Raw genomic sequence first — 17,815 nt, forward strand, 5'->3', positions numbered from 1 at the left:
AACAGATTTAGAGAGATAGATATTGAATATAGTTAAGTACAAATCACAGTAAGCATGTAAGAAAAACACTTAACAAATAATGTAATTGGTCAGTATGTTGTTATGTTTTCCACTGAGAAGATGTACTATAACTGTAAAGCAGACTCATTCCACACCATATTGAGAGTTTGCAAGATTATATAATAATTAGACAGAGATTTAGGAACCAGGTTTTAAATTGTAGGACATTTACAGGGGCAGATGTGGACTCTGACCACAATCTATTGGTTATGAACTGTAGATTAAAACTGAAGAAATTGCAAAAAGGTGGGAATTTAAGGAGATGGGACCTGGATAAAATGACTAAACCAGAGGTTGTACAGAGTTTCAGGGACAGCATAAGGGAACAATTGACAGGAATGGGGGAAAGAAATACAGTAGAAGAAGAATGGGTAGCTCTGAGGGATGAAGTAGTGAAGGCAGCAGAGGATCAAGTAGGTAAAAAGACGAGGGCTAGTAGAAATCCTTGGGTAACAGAAGAGATATTGAATTTAATTGATGAAAGGAGAAAATATAAAAATGCAGTAAATGAAGCGGGCAAAAAGGAATACAAACGTCTCAAAAATGAGATCAACAGGAAGTGCAAAATGGCTAAGCAGGCATGGCTAGAGGACAAATGTAAGGATGTAGAGGCTTATCTCACTAGGGGTAAGATAGATACAGCCTACAGGAAAATTAAAGAGACCTTTGGAGAAAAGAGTACCACTTGTATGAATATCAAGAGCTCAGATAGAAACCCGCAAAGAGGGGAAAGCAGAAAGGTGGAAGGAGTATATAGAGGGTGTATACAAGGGCAATGTACTTGAGGACAATATTATGGAAATGGAAGAGGATGTAGATGAGGATGAAATGGGAGATACAATACTGCGTGAAGAGTTTGACAGAGCACTGAAAGACCTAAGTCGAAACAAGGCCCCGGGAGTAGACAACATTCCATTAGAACTACTGACGGCCTTGGGAGAGCCGTCCTGACAAAACTCTACCATCTGGTGAGCAAGATGTACGAGACAGGCAAAATACCCTCGGACTTCAAGAAGAATTTAATAATTCAAATCTCAAAGAAGTCAGGTGTTGACAGATGTGAAAATTATCGAACTATCAGTTTAATAAATCACAGCTGCAAAATACTAACGCGAATTCTGTACAGATTAATGGAAAAACTGGTAGAAGCCGACCTCGGGGAAGATCAGTTTGGATTTGACCTTATGACTTATCTTAGAAGAAAGATTAAGGAAAGACAAACCTACGTTTCTAGCATTTGTAGACTTAGAGAAAGCTTTTGACAATGTTGACTGGAATACTCTCTTTCAAATTCTAAAGATGGCAGGGGTAAAACACAGGGAGCCAGATGGAAGTTATAAGAGTCGAGGGGCATGAAAGGGAAGCAATGGTTGGGAAGGGAGTGAGACAGGATTGTAGCCTCTCTCCGATGGTATTCAATCTGTATATTAGGCTAGCAGTAAAGGAAACAAAAGAAAAATTTGGAGTAGGTATTAAAATCCAGGAAGAAGAAATAAAAACTTGGAGGTTCGCTGATGACATTGTAATTCTGTCAGAGACAGCAAAGGACTTGGAAGAGCAGTTGAACGGAATGGACAGTGTCTTGAAAGGAGGATATAAGATGAACATCAGCAGAAGCAAAAAAAGGATAATGGGATGCAGTCGAATTAAGTCAGGTGATGCTGAGGGAATTAGATTAGGAAATGAGACACTTAAAGTAGTGAAGGAGTTTTGCTATTTGGGGAGCAAAATAACGGATGATGGTTGAAGTAGAGAGGATATAAAATGTAGACTGGCAATGGCAAGGAAAGCGTTTCTGAAGAAGAGAAATTTGCTAACATCGAGTATAGATTTAAATGTCAAGAAGTCGTTTCTGAAAGTATTTGTATGGAGTGTAGCCATGTGTGGAAGTGAAACATGGACAATAAATAGTTTGGACAAGAAGAGAATAGACGCTTTCGAAATGTGGTGCTACAGAAGAATGTTGAAGATTAGATGAGTAGATCACATAACTAATGAGGAATTACTGAATAGAACTGGGGAGAGGAGGAGTTTGTGTCACAACTTGACTAGAAGAGGGGATCGGTTGGTAGGACATGTTCTGAGGCATCAAGGGATCACAAATTTCGCATTGGAGGGCAGCGTGGAGGGTAAAACTCGTAGAGTGAGACCAAGAGATGAATACACTAAGCAGACTCAGAAGGATGTAGGTTGCAGTAGGTACTGGGAAATGAAGAAACTTGCACAGGATAGAGTAACATGGAGAGCTGCATCAAACCAGTCTCAGGGCTGAAGACTACAACAACAACAACAGTTTACTGCATGTGTCTTCTCAATGTTTTCAGGCGTTTTCACACTTTTTGGACGACCGACTACCAGTTCTCTCAAACTTGTGAGTCAAATTTTTGATGGTTAGCACACTTGTACCAGTTGTCTTCTGTTCGCACGCGGACGCCAACGTCCTTTGGGCCGCAGTTGCTGACGATTAGATGGGTAGATCACATAACTAATGAGGAGGTATTGAATAGAATTGGGGAGAAGAAAAGTTTATGGCACAACTGGGATTGGTTGGTAGGACATGCCCTGAGGCATCAAGGGATTACACATTTAGCGTTGGAGGGCACCGTGGAGGGTTAAAATCGTAGAGGGAGACCAAGAGATGAATACACTAACCATATTCAGAAGGATGTAGGTTGCAGTAGGTACTGGGAGATGAAGGAGCTTGCACAGGATAGATTAGTAAGGAGAGCTGCATCAAACCAGTCTCAGGACTGAAGACCACAACAACAACAACAAATCACGGTAAGCATGTAAGAAAAACACTTCACAAATAATGTAATTGGTCAGCATGTTGTTATGTTTTCCACTGAGAAGATGTACTATAACTGTAAAGCAGACTCATTCCACACCATATTGAGAGTTTGCAATTGTAATCCATGGAACATACAAGCTATTAACTAACTGATTAGCATCTGAAAACTTGTGGTAATTTTGTAACATAATTAAATGTACTCCAGTCCATCATTTTTGCTTGTTCCAGGAAATTGAATGACACATTTGGAGCCTGTGGTCGCCCTCATGTAGGGTGGCAAATTGACCCATTTGGTCACTCTCGGGAAATGGCTTCTTTGTTCAGCCAATTTGGATATGATGGTGTGTTCTTTGCCAGGGCAGACTACCAAGACCTAAAGCATCGCTTCGACACGAAAACCACCCAGATGATTTGGCAAGGAAGCTCAAATTTAGGTAAAAGTTCTAAAACAAAAACTCTTCAAATTACTGTAAATCTCTGTGGGTTGCAGTGGATTTCCCACTATATAGTGCAATTAATGTTCATTCCATTCACAGGAGTAGTATGAAAACAGTCACCATATTGCATTTAAAATGCGGAGAGTAGAGGTCTTGTTTATCAGCTGATAAATTTATGCTTTTCCTACATTCTCCAACCAATTCCTCTTTCCTCCATGAGAAAGGAACTAATACTTTTAAGTGTTAATACAGATGAATATTCAGCTCAACCTATTGTCTTCAGTTTTTTCCCCCCTATTTTGTGTAGAAGCTGAAGGATATCACATTAATGCGTGTCCTTTATTACATTGTTGTTGCAGTCTTCAGTCTGAAGAGTGGTTTCTTTGACTTTTGAGATACTAATTTCATAATTAATTGTTTATGCAAAGTCGATTGTTATACCTAGCCACTGCCTTTTTGACTCTAACATAAATTGTTGTCACATAACTTCTATTTTTATACATGACATGTTCGTAACAATAGCGCAAAATTGATGATTACTTGTTGATTCCACAGATACGAGACAATCCTTCTGAAATTAAATTTTAGGAATTATGTAAGAAATCCAAATGTATTAATATGAATTAATATTGCCAAAATATTTAATATTTAACCCTATAACTTCAGAAATTACGGTCTATAGCAAAATCTGTGATCAGTTTCAAAATCAGAATTTAAGATGAGACATTGTACACAGCATTATGCAGTCATTTTAAACTTTTTTTTTTTTTTTTTTTTTTGGGGGGGGGGGGGGGGGGAGCGGGGAGCTGAATAAATTTTGAAAAGATTATGGAATCATTAAATGTGGCTGCTGGGTTGCTATTGCTTTAATATACGTGTAGACCATGCTTGGCCAAGATTTGCACTCCTGGACCACCCTCATGCTCCGTGAGCACAGCTACACTTGCCCAGTACTTAGATTTCCCCCACAACTACACTATTTATTTATTTAGCATCCAATAGATCACACATGTGATATAGGATTTGTCATTTGATTACACGTAACACATAACAACACATACACATAATAAACTGACAAACATATACAAACAACAAACAAATTACATACACACAGTACATAAGTAGTGTACAAGAACTTATTACCCAAAAAACAAATGTACGTGCTCATGATAAACAATTTTAGATCATGAACTATGCCTTATACACAAAACGTATTACGGATATACACAAAACGTATTCTGAGTAGGCATACAAGAAAGACAGCTAAATGGTGACAGTTGCGCATGCAGTGACTTAAAAAGACATGTTTGCAACACAGTGCAACTACTTGTAGGAGGTGAATACTTCAGCATACTTTTATAAACAGGAGTTTGTCAAGTGTGTTTATTTTCGTCTTTTTATTTTTTACATTAGATTTTGTTAATACAATGAACAGAACTACAAAAACCTTGACATAGAGGTATTTAACATAAAGATATGATGTTTTATACATTTCTGTTTTAGAATATGTGCTTGTAACATACCTGGAATTGTGGTTCGTAACACAAACACATGGAGCTATACAGGCTAAAATCTCTTTAACTGAAATGTTTGTGGGACTTTGTCAATTTCATAATAGAAAAAAAATATCCATACACATGTATTGAGATAAATATGCAAATAACTTCAGCAGTTTGTCTCTGCAGTTGACAATATAGCTCGTGGGCTAACATTTTATGAAAGTCTTGTAAATTCATGAATAGGATGAATAGGTCACTGAGCGTGGTGTTACCCTGTATGTCTATCAGCTCAAGATGGAAGTAATGAGGTACATTAGCAGCCAACAGCAAGAGCAGTTTGACAAATAAATCAAAATCCACCTTTAATCATGCTTGTCTCCAAATCTCTTTAAGAACTCATAATGAAATGTTTCAGTTAGCAAAACATAGGCAGTTGTGTCTGGTCCGGAAATGACTGCCTTGAATTACAGGAAATGTTCCATGTTATGAACCTTTCTTTAATTTATTTTTTAAATCATAAGTCTTCCACCATATCTATTACCAAATGATTCTCCTCTTGCATTAAGACAATGAATTCAAATAATTGGTGATGTTGACCATAAAACATTTTGTCATCACTATATTAACCATTAACTCACTGTTTTCCTTAATGACTACCTTTAGTTCAGCCAGCATTCAGTGCCATTTGACAGAAGACAAGTGCATCATATCATCTTCATGCCTGGTGTTGTAATAACGTTCCAATAAGTGATTTTCCACCTCATAACAGGGTGATACTGGAAGGTCTCAGATAGATTATATAATGGTAAGACAGAGATTCAGGAACCAGGTTTTAAATTGTAAGACTTCAAGAAGATGTGGACTCCGACCACAATATATTGGTTATGAGCTGTAGATTAAAACTGAAGAAACTGCAAAAAGGTAGGAATTTGAGGAGATGGGACCTGGATAAACTGAACGAACCAGAGGTTGTAGAGAGCTTCAGGGAGAGCATTAGGGAACAATTGACAAGAACGGGGGAAAGAAATACAGTAGAAGAAGAATGGGTAGCTTTGAGATATGAAATAATGAAGGTAGCAGAGGATCAAGTAGGTAAAAAGATGAGGGCTAATAGAAATCCTTGGGCAACAGAAGAGATATTGAATTTAATTGATGAAAGGAGAAAATGTAAAAATGCAGTAAATGAAGTGGGCAAAAAGGAATACAAATGTCTCAAAAATGGGGAGAGGCTACAACCCTGTCTCACTCCCTTCCCAACAACTGCTTTCCTTTCATGCCCCTCGACTCTTATAACTGTCATCTGGTTTCTGTACAAATTGTAAATAGCCTTTCAGTCCCTGTATTTTACCCCTCCCACCTAAAGAATTTGAAAGAGAGTATTCCAGTCAACATTGTCAAAAGCTTTTTCTAAGTCTACAAATGCTAGGAACGTAGGTTTGCCTTTCCTTAATCTTTCTTCTAAGATAAGTCGTAAGGTCAGTATGCCTCACGTGTTCCAATATTTCTATGGAATCAAAACTGATCTTCCCCGAGGTCAGCTTCTACCAGTTTTTCCATTTGTCTGTAAAGAATTCGCGTTAGTATTTTGCAGCCGTGCCTTATTAAACTGATAGTTCAGTAATTTCCACATCTGACAACACTTGCTTTCTTTGTGATTGGAATTATTCTATGCTTCTTGAAGTCTGAGGTTATTTCGCTTGTCTCATACATCTTGCTCACCAGGTGGTAGAGTTTCGTCAGGACTGGCTCTCCCAAGGCTGTCAGTAGTTCTAATGGAATGTTGTCTACTCCCGGGGCCTCCTTAATTTATCTAATATGTAGTGAGGGAGAGGTGTCATCATTTGTTGATGACAGACAAAAATTTATGTAGCAGAGTTCTGTCATTTTCTTGAGTAACACATATGCAATTCCGTTTAACTTATATTGCTGACCTACTTAGTGCCTGTAGCTCTGTGTTAATACTCAACTGGAAAGGTGATTATGATTCCCTGCCAAAAAGTCCTCAGTCCAGTCACAAATTTTGCCATACTTTTGGCAATAACAATAGGTGAGGTACTGAGTTGTATGCTTTTTGGGAATCAAGGAATCCTGCATCTACCTGACTGCTTGATCCAAAGCTTTCAATATGTCACTTGAGAAAAGTTTGAGTTGGGTTTCACACGGTCAAAGTTTTCACAATCCATTTTGCCTGGTTCAAGATACTTCATTATGTTTGAGCTCAGAATATGTTTTAAGATTCAATAACAAACCTATGTCGAATACTAGATGGTACTTCTGTGGACCCCTTCTACTGCTTTCTTGTAAACAGGCATGACCTGTGGTATCTCCCAACTGCTGGCCATGATATTTTGTTTGAGTGATCTACAATAGATTTCATCAGGAGAGGGGCTAACTCAGATGCAAGTTCAGTATAGAATCTGGCGGGGATTCCATTAGGCCCTGGAGCTTCATTCTACGAGGGTCACTCCAAAAGAAATGCACACTATTTTTTTTTAAATCCATCTTTTATTCCACATGTTTGAAAATTTTACAGTCTGTAGATACATCCTTTAGAAACAATATTTTCATTTCTCCAGATAATTTCCATCCCTCTCAACTGCCTTATGCCATCTTGGAACCAGCGCCTGTATACCCGCACGGTAAAATTCTGGACCAACCTGTTGGTGCCACTGTTTGGCAGCATGCACAAGGGAGTCATCGTCTTCAAACTTTGTTCCACGAAGAGAGTCTTTCAGTTTCCCAAAGAGATGATAGTCACATGGAGCCAGGTCAGGACTGTAAGGCAGGTGTTTCAGTGTTGTTCATCAGAGTTTTGTGATCACTTCCATGGTGTTTTGACTGACATGTGGCCGTGCATTGTCGTGCAACAGCAAAACATCCTGCTTTTGCTGATGTGGTCGAACACGACTTAGTCGAGCTTGAAGTTTCTTCAGTGTTGTCACATATGCATCAGAATTTATGGTGGTTCCACTTGGCATCATGTCCACAAGCAAGAGTCCTCCAGAACTGAAAAACACCATAGCCATGACTTTTCCAACAAGAGGTGTGGTTTTGAATTTTTTTTCTTGGGTGAATTTGCATGATGCCACTCCATTGATTGCCTCTTCATCTCTGGTGAAAAATTATGGAGCCATGTTTAACCACCTGTCACAATTCTTCCAAGAAATTCATCTCCACCATTCTCGTACTGTTCCAAATGTTCGCTGCACACCGTTTTTCTTGTTGCTTTGTGATTCACTGTCAACATCCTGGGAACCCTCCTGGCACAAACCTTTTTCAACGCCAACACTTTCAGTATTCTGCAAACACTTCCTTCCCCTATCCCAATGCAGTATGACAATTCGTTCACTATGATGCACCTGTCAGCAGTCACCAATTTGTTAACTCTCTGCACATTGTCTGGAGTGTGTACAGTATGAGGCCTGCCGCTGTGAGGGCAATCCTTAATATTGCCATGCCCGCTTTCATCACGTAACCTGCCTGCACACCAACTTACTGTACTGTGATCGACAGCAGCATCTCCATACACCTTTTTCAACCTCTTGTTGATGTTTCCGACTGTCTCGTTTTCACAGCACAGGGATTCTATGACAGCATCTTGCTTCTGACGAACATCAAGCGTAGCAGGCATCTTGAAGACCTGCTGTAATGGCGCCACTCATGGGAACAGGTTGAACTAAGTTTGAAAACAAGCGGGAAGGATGTATCTACACACTGTAAAACTTTCACACATGCAGAATGAAAACTATATTTTTACAAAAATAGTGTGCATTTCTTTTGGAATGACCCTCATATTTTAATGATTTCAGATGTCTCTCAACATCAGTGACACTAACACTTATTTCACTTATCTGGTCAGTGGTGTGAGGATTAAATTGGGGCAACATTTCAGCTTTTGCTTTGCTACCTTCAATTTCTGTTCCTGCCTCATTTGTGAGTGACTTCACACCAACCATTATATCTGACAAGAATTTTTTTTTGAGTTTTGTGGATGATCATGTGACACTATTTTGGTACAGCAGTCATTGAAGACTTCACACATTGCCCTCTTGACAGCCAAATGCATTTCGTCGTGCATTTCTCTGTCTGTAGCCCTATGCTTTCTTTTACACTTATTATGCAGTAATTATTCTCAAGTTACTGTTCAGTGACTATACCATGGAGAGTTCCTCCCATTATGAACTGTTCTGTTGGGTTCACATGAATTCAATGCATGGTCAACTATTGACATGCTACTGCACTGTGCTGAATGTTTCAAGTTGTTCTTCGAGATATGAGGCTATTGCTTTTTTATCTAGTTTACTAAACATTTATATCTTTCTACTTGCTTTAGTTGTCCTTTGTACTTTGGTAATCATTGTTGTCAAATTGTGTTGAGTTCACTGACACCAGTTGCAATGTGGACAGCCTCAAAATGGTTAAATCCACTTGTTACTATTAGATCTAATATATTTCCTTTATGAGTGGGGTTCCAAATTATCTGATCTAGGAAGTTTTCAGAGAAGGCATTTAGTAATGTTTGTTTTGCAGGATGTCTTGTCATAACCACCACTAAGAAACTGTAATTTTCCCAACTGACTGCTGGATATTAGTCTTCACCAATAATTACAGTAAGATTTTGTACAAGCAAACTGAGGTTTTCTCTAAATATTAGTTTACATCAGGAGGTGAGTTTGGTGGCAGATAGATGGATCCAATTGCCATTTTATGCCCACCCGTGACATTGAGCCTTGCCCAAACAGTCTCAGTGGATTTGGGATTTTTTTCTATTACAGCAAATACACCTCCTCCATTTCCCATTAGCATACCTTTCAATAAATATTTAAATTTTCAGATGTCACTACTATCAATTTCAGGCTACAACCAGCTTTTTGTACCTGATATAAGTGAGGTTCACTGCTTTCCAAGAGTGATTCTAACTTCGACAATGTGTTACAATTGCTTTGGTAGTTAACTATCAGGGTTTTAACACTATTGCCTGTAGGAAGCATTCTTTTTTATTTTGCACTTATAATTCTCCATCTTGCCTAATGTATAAATTCCTGTCAATCTCATTTTTGAGACATTTGTTTTCCTTTTTGCCCACTTCATTTACTGCATTTTTATATTTTCTCCTTTCATCAATTAAATTCAATATCTCTTATGTTACCCAAGGATTTCTATTAGCCCTCGTCTTTTTACCTACTAGATCCTCATATATATATATGAGATTGACAGGAAGTGCAAAATGGCTAATCAGGGATGGCTAGAGGACAAATGTAAGGATGTAGAGGTGCATATCACTAGGGGTATGATAGATGCTGCCTACAGGAAAATTAAAGAGACCTTTGGAGAGAAGAGAACCACTTGCATGAATATCAAAGAGCTCAGATGGAAACCCAGTTCTAAGCAAAGAAGGGAAAGTAGAAAGGTGGAAGGAGTACATAGAGGGTCTATACAAGGGCGATGTTCTTCAGGACAATATTATAGAAATGGAAGAGAATGTAGGTGAAGATTAAATAGGAGATATGATACTGCGTGAAGAGTTTGACAGAGCACTGAAAGACCTAAGTCGAAACAAGGCCCCAGGAGTAGACAACATTCCAGTCAAGCCTAACAAAACTCTACCATCTGGTGAGGAAGATGTATGAGACAGGCGAAATACCCTCAGACTTCAAGCAGAATATAATAATTCCAATCCCAAAGAAAGCAGGTGTTGACAGATGTGAAAATTACTGAACTATCAGTTTAATAAGCCACGGCTGCAAAATACTAACACGAATTCTTTACAGACAAATGGAAAAACTGGTAGAAATTGATTTTGGGGAAGATCAGTTTGGATTCCGTAGAAATGTTGGAACACGTGAGGCAATACTGACCCTCCAACTTATCTTAGAAAATAGATTAAGGAAAGGCAAACCTACGTTTCCAGCATTTGTAGACGTAGAGAGAGCTTTTGACAATGTTGACTGGAATACTCTCTTTCAAATTCTGAAGGTGGCAGGGGTAAAATACAGGGAGTGAAAGGCTATGTACAATTTGTACAGAAACCAGATGGCAGTTATAGGAGTCGAGGGGCATGAAAGGGAAGCAGTGGTTGGGAAGGGAGTGAGACAGGGTTGTAGCCTATCCCTGATGTTATTCAATCTGTATATTGAGCAAGCAGTAAAGGAAACAAAAGAAAAGTTTGGAGTAGGCATTAAAATCCATGGAGAAGAAATAAAAACTTTAGAGGTTCACCAATGACATTGTAATTCTGTCAGAGACAGCAAAGGACCTGGAAGAGCAGCTGAACGGAATGGACAGTGTCTTAAAAGGAGGATATAAGATGAACATCAACAAAAGCAAAACGAGGATAATGGACTGTAGTCAAATTAAATCAGGTGATGCTGCGGGAATTATACTAGGAAATGAGACACTTAAAGTAGTAAAGGAGTTTTGCTATTTGGGGAGCAAAATAACTGATGATGGTCTAAGTAGAGAGAATATAAAATGTAGACTGGCAATGGCTAGGAAAGTGTTTCTGAAGAAGAGAAATTTGTTAACATCGATTATAGATTTAAGTGTCAGCAAGTCGCTTCTGAAAGTATTTGTATGGAGTGTAGCCATGTATGGAAGTGAAACATGAACAATAAATAGTTTGGACAAGAAGAGAATAGAAGCTTTGGAAATGTGGTGATGCAGCTCTCCATGCTACTCTATCCTGTGCAAGCTTCTTCATCTCCCAGTACCTACTGCAACCTACATCCTTCTGAATCTGCTTAGTGTATTCATCTCTTGGTCTCCCCCTTACGATTTTTACCCTCCACGCTGCCCTCCAGTATTAAATTTGTGATCCCTTGATGCCTCAGAACATGTTCTACCAACCGATCCCTTCTTCTGGTCAAGTTGTGCCACAAACTCCTCTTCTCTCCAATTCTATTCAACACTTCCTCATTAGTTATGTGATCTACTCATCTAATCTTCAGCATTCTTCTGTCCAAATGATGTAACTGTTTTATATTGTAACAAGGGTTTTCCATCGCTGAGCTATATAATTTCAGTTTGAAACCTCTAAATGGCATAGATTGAACAGAGAGAGGAAATTTATTAAACATTTTTAGGAGATTGGTTTGTGCGACTTTTCTGTTCTTGCTTGCATGTGCTCCAGAATTTCTATGTTTGCATTGTATCTGATATTGTGTTAGTGTGACTGAGATATTTGACTGATATAGCCCAAAATATGAGGTAAGACACTTGTGAGATCTTTTTGAAAACTTGGTTAATATGTTCTGCCTAACTCAGCTTGACGTCAATATTAATCTCTCAAGAGTTTGGTTTTGTGTGTCTTATAAGCAAATTTATAATTTGCAAACTAATTTAATTAGAGTTAAGTGTTTCCTGTGTAATCTTATCAGGAGTTTGGATCTCATGATGCAAAATGAATAGTGTTGTACCATCAGCATAAAAAGTACAGTGTAGCAGATCTTTGATGTACCACAGTGAGAAAGAATCGGTCAAAGTCAGAGGTCCATGTAAAACCAGTACTAGTTTTTATTAAGAGGGATTGTCTACATGTAACTAAAACAAACTGTCTTGGGAAATTACAGCTAATGTAGATTTTTGCACACCACAATACCCAAATTTTGTTAGTAATACTTTAAAAGAAATGCAGTCAAATGCTTTACTCATATTGTGCAATACATAAGATACCATCTTCGTACACTTGAAGGTTTAGAATATGATCATTTTCCATAATAGCTACAGTGGTATTTTTACCAGGACAAAACACATATTAGTTGTTACAAAGAAGGTTATTATCTTAAACATAATTACTTATTTGCACATGAACAGTTCAGATGTTTATGAGTTGTCTGGCACAACATAAACCAGTTAGTAGCTCTGGGGGCATTGTTAATCATCATCTATCAATACTGGGATAACTTTTCTGATTTTGAGTGAAAATTGAAAAAAAATTAATACTGGTACTCAAAGTATTTATTGTGATTGTGATTTTTATTGGTCCCGTAAATTACCTTTTGTACAGATATGTACTTATAGCATAGGACAGGTCATTAGGCTTACAATGTAGATAATATGAAATATAAAAGTACGTAAAATAGCTTACACATTTAAATATACATAGGAGCTTTCATAGTATATTTATAATATTACATCATACACAATAACTTATAATGCAGTATATTCATAATATTATATGGTAAAAAAATGACTTCTGATACATGGTACTTACAAAAAAAACAATAATTTTGTGAGATATAACTAGCTTATATTACACATCAGTGGTTCCTAATCATAGTTAATTTCTTTAACACTGATTTCTTTTGCTAGGTCTTTTTATGATACGTGAGATTTATCACTCACAGGATGAACTTTTGATCACTGTTTGCTAATGTAGTTAGCTACGCTATAAAATTCTCCTTCTATCAAAACATTTTTAGTTTTGTGAGGTATGTTTTCTCAGTTTTGAGGTCTTGTAATTCCCTTGGCATGGCTTGTATTAACTTGATGCCAGAGTATTTGAGTCCTTTTTCAAAAATCTTAAGTCTATGTGGAATGCACCCCAGTTGTTTTCTGTTTCTAGTGTTGTGTGTATGAATAGTCTCATTAGTCTCCAGTTTTGTGTGATTACATATTGCACTCACAATGGTCTTGGATATATACAGTGATGGAAAGGTCAGAATGTTTAGTTCTTTGAAACAACTTTTACACAACTCTTTTTGCTTCTTTTTCAATATAATTTGAATGGCTTGCTTCTGTAATGTGAATATTCTCTTCATTCCTGTGATAGTTGAGTTCCCCCATACTGTGATTCCATATTGCATGTATGGTTCAAAAAGTCCATGGTAGACAGTACACAAGAGGTCTCATTGAGTATACTGAGCCAGTTGTTTCATTATAAATATCACTTTGCTTGGCTTACTGGAAACAGTATTTATCTGCTGTTTCCAATTAGCTCACTCTCTATTGTAACGCCCAAAAACTTAACTGAAGCTACTTCTTCCAGTCCTTTTTCAGCTAAGTAAACATCAGTATGTTCTTCTTTTTGTTTACTTTTGAAGACCATGTACATAGTTTTTTTCAGCTTAATAATTAACTCATTTGCAGAGAGACATTGTGCTGCGCTACTGACTGATATGAATGTATTTTGCTCAAGTGCCTCCAAATTGTTGGAAACATTTAGCATAGTCATATTATCAGCATAAAATATTTTGATTTCATTTTCACATGTTTGTATATTATTCACAAATAAATTGAACAGGTCCCATTACAGATCCTTGAGGTAACCATACTTAATGCTATCAACTTCTGTTATTAATAGCTACATATTGTCTCCTGTTACTTAGATATGATATTATCCAGTTTGCTGCATGTCCACGAATACCAGTATTCTCTAGTTTCTATACTAGGACTGTATGATCAACTGTGTCAAATGCCTTGGATAGATCAAGAAAAACTCCAGACACTACCATATTGTTGTTCAAAACCTGTACGATTGATTCTGTTAATGATTCAGTTGTTTTTTCCGTCGATTTCCCTTTCTGATATCTGTGCTGTGCTGCAGTTATTACATTACATTTTTCCAAATAGGTAGTTAGTCTGTTTAGCATGAGAATTTCTAATATTTTCGAAAAGCCTGATACTAAAGATACTGGCCTGTACTTGTTAGGGTCGTTGTGCTTTCCTTTTTTGTATACAGCTACTACTTTAACTAATTTGAGTCATCTGGAAATACTCCTTCTTGGAATGAGCAGTTGGCAATATACGGTAGTGGTGTAATTATATCTGCTGCCATCTGCTTGATTAGGTAGTCTGACACTTCATCATGTCCAGCAGACTTTTTTGCTTCTAGCTTTTTCATATCATTTGTCAGTTTCTTTTCAGACACTGGTTTCAGGAACATTGAGTGGCTTGGCTTATCTGTCACAATAGTTGGTGAGTTCCTTGGCTATTATACCCATGCATTAGTTTTTCTATTGCATCTGTGCAGTTATTATTCAGGATGTCGGCAATTTTTGTTTTATCTGTCATGATTTTGTTATTTACTGTCATAGTTTCTATTTCATTTGTTTTATGTGAGTATTTTTTCTTGCCTCTCTCAGAGTTAATTATATTCCAGGCTGCTCTCATTTTATTTGTTGATTTTGAAATAGTCTCATTAATTGATTTTGTTTTTTCTTGTCTTATCAACTGCCTGTATTTCTTCTGGTGCTGCTTGTAGGTTTCAATATTTTCTCTCTGTTTCATTTCTCTTAAGGTAGCTCTCTGTTCTATTACTTACTTCATGATCCACTGCTTATTTTCGAGATTTTTTCCTTTTCCTCTTGGTTTTTGGAAACACTAAATTGAAGTAATGTGTTATGGTGTCTTGGAAAATAGGTGACCTATTTAGAAACAAGTGACCTACGTATAATGTCAACTGGTCTTTTAGCAATATAATTAAACATCCAATAGCAGCGCATATATATTTGGAATTAAAGAATTTGGAAACTGTTTTACTCACTTCATCTTTTTTTTCCCATGAAAGACTTGTGAATGTCTAATAAAACAATGACACTATATGTATTAGAAAGTACAGCTTACATATAAGTGTGAACAAGTGTAAGTTAAAAAAAAGCTAAATAGAGCAAACTATCAGCTTACTGCAAATGACAGCCACCTATACAAACATCTAAATGCAATACTAAGGAAAGACATAAACCCACTGGCAATAATGAAACTTCATCAAAACTTATCTGTGTTAAAAAAGAATAGTTGTGCTTTCTCAGGGCAAAACCTTACTTTCGTAATTAAATGGAAGACAGGTATTTGAATATTGCACAACTGTGTGAGGATTGTGTGAATTTTCAGTAAAGAAGGACACTATAGCATAAAATCACAAATACAGTGAAAGCCTGGTTAACCAAACCCAGCTCACCTGAAACCCAGGTTATCTGAAATGACTCTGAAAATCATAAACAAAAGAAAGAGGTTAGAGTGTGCTGGACTTTGGTTAGCAGGGAAAGGTGAAAGCCTGGTCTTGAATTGTTTGCCCACATACCGACTCACCAGTCTAAACAAAACTACACTGCCAACAATAGAGCATTCAAGTGATTATTTGTTTCCTTGTATGTGTATTTTTGTGCTATGCTATAAACAGTGAAGTACAGTATACTGTATATTGATGTACTGTAATCCTAGAACAGTAATTTTGACTTTGATATAGAATGTAAGTGTTCCGTACAAAGATTATAAAAGGATAGTTTCTATTCATCATATAGCAGAGATGCTGAGTCGCAGATAAGGTCAATAAAAAGATTGTCACAAAATAAGCTTTTGACCAACAAACAGATCTCTCTCTCTCTCTCTCTCTCTCTCTCTCTCTCTCACACCACACACACACACACACACACACACACACACACACACACAGACACACACACACACACACACACACACACACGTGCGCGGAAATGCAGCATACACACACATGACCACGGTCTGTGGCAACTGAAGCCACACTATGAGCAGCAGCAACAGTGCATGTTGGGAAAGCCAACTGGCTGGGGATAAGGAGGATGCTGGGGCGGGGAGGAGAAGGGATTGCAGGGAGGAGTCTCGACTACCTCTCGTCGTGCCCTGAAATGAGAAATGTCCTCGCACTAGCCTTTCCATCTCTCCCACAGTGGTATTCTGCTGCCCACTGAAACTACACAATATACTCATCCATTCCTACACAACATCTGCTCCCAACCCTTAAGCTCATGGCTCATATCCCTGTAATAGATCTAGATACAAGACCTATTCCATACATTCTCCCACCACCACCTACTCTAGTCAAGTCATAAATGTCACCTATGGTCATGACAACCAACAAGCTGTTTGTCCGCATGAATAGCCACTGACAAACTGTGGCCAAGAAACAAATGACCACCTTCTTACTGAGCATGCTGCTCAACGCATCATTTCTACTTCAATGACTGCTTCACAGCCTGTGGCATATGGATCCTTCCCACCAATACCAGCTTTTGTGAATTGTGCAATATATCCTACATTCCCATAATCCTTCTGGTCTCAACCTTCATTAGTCATTGTCCTCATCCATCTATCTTCTTCCTTGTTCCCATTCCAGCATTACATGGCTCTCTATTCCACCAACACACACAGTCTTTTTACTACTCTCCTTTTCTACTACCCTCACCTCCCCCCCCCCCCCCTCACCTTCTAACCTTCTGGCTGCACCTAGCTGCCGTAACCTCTCTCCGCCTCATCCCTGCACGCTCCCCAGCAGCACTTCATCGTCACCTACCCCTACCCTGTTATCCCTCCCCCTCTCTGCCCCAGCCTCCTCCTTACCCCCAACCAGTTGCCTCTCCCATAATGTGCTGCTGCACATAGTCTGGCTCCAGCTGCCAGGGACTGTGGTCATGAGCGCGTGAGTTGCATGTGTGTGTGTGTGTGTGTGTGTGTGTGTGTGTGTGTGTGTGTGTGTGTGCGTGTGTGTGTGTGTGTGTGTTTCACCTATTTTTGACAAAGGCATTCTTGGCTGAAAGCCTATTTTGTGACAGTCTTTTTGTTGTGCCTATCTGCGACACGGCATCTCCACTATATTGTGAGTAGCAACAATGCTTTTCAGAATATTGTTACATTCGATCCTCGATTTTCCATTGTTTGATTTTAGCCTACAAAGACATTTTTTAAATCTGTTTGAACTTCAAAACTTTCAAAAATGTGTGTAATACAAAATACTGTAGTACATATTAGATGTTCATGGCTTAACTGAAAAAAATATTATTCAAAAAGGCTTCCCCCCATCCCCCCTCCCTGTATTTTGGAAAACAGGGATGTATTGTAACAAAAAAAAACTATGCCTGTATTCTCACAGAAGATTGTTTATAAAAATGAAGAAGTCAGTTTTCAGTGACAAATATGGAGAAATCCTACTGACTCTACATGCAAGTTGGATAAAGATGTTTAGAGGAGATTATACTAATCCTCTTCACACACATTACCTATTAATCAAATGTGAAGGGGAGGTAGAATGAGAGAGAAAGAGACAGAGAAACAGA

The 17,815-nt window shown here is 38.0% G+C and overlaps 1 protein-coding gene across 1 annotated transcript in view; it reads left to right on the forward strand.

The window, feature by feature from the left end:
• LOC124779320 (lysosomal alpha-mannosidase-like) overlaps positions 1-17,815 on the forward strand; it is a 270,837-nt gene that overhangs the window by 116,225 nt on the left and 136,797 nt on the right. Inside the window, exon 5 of the mRNA XM_047253703.1 lies at positions 3,080-3,285. Coding sequence (XP_047109659.1) covers positions 3,080-3,285 — 206 coding nt within the window. The remainder of the gene's footprint in view (positions 1-3,079; positions 3,286-17,815) is intronic.

The sequence above is a fragment of the Schistocerca piceifrons genome, chromosome 1 (assembly GCF_021461385.2).
Source record: "Schistocerca piceifrons isolate TAMUIC-IGC-003096 chromosome 1, iqSchPice1.1, whole genome shotgun sequence".
In the NCBI taxonomy this organism is placed as follows: Eukaryota; Metazoa; Arthropoda; class Insecta; order Orthoptera; family Acrididae; genus Schistocerca; species Schistocerca piceifrons.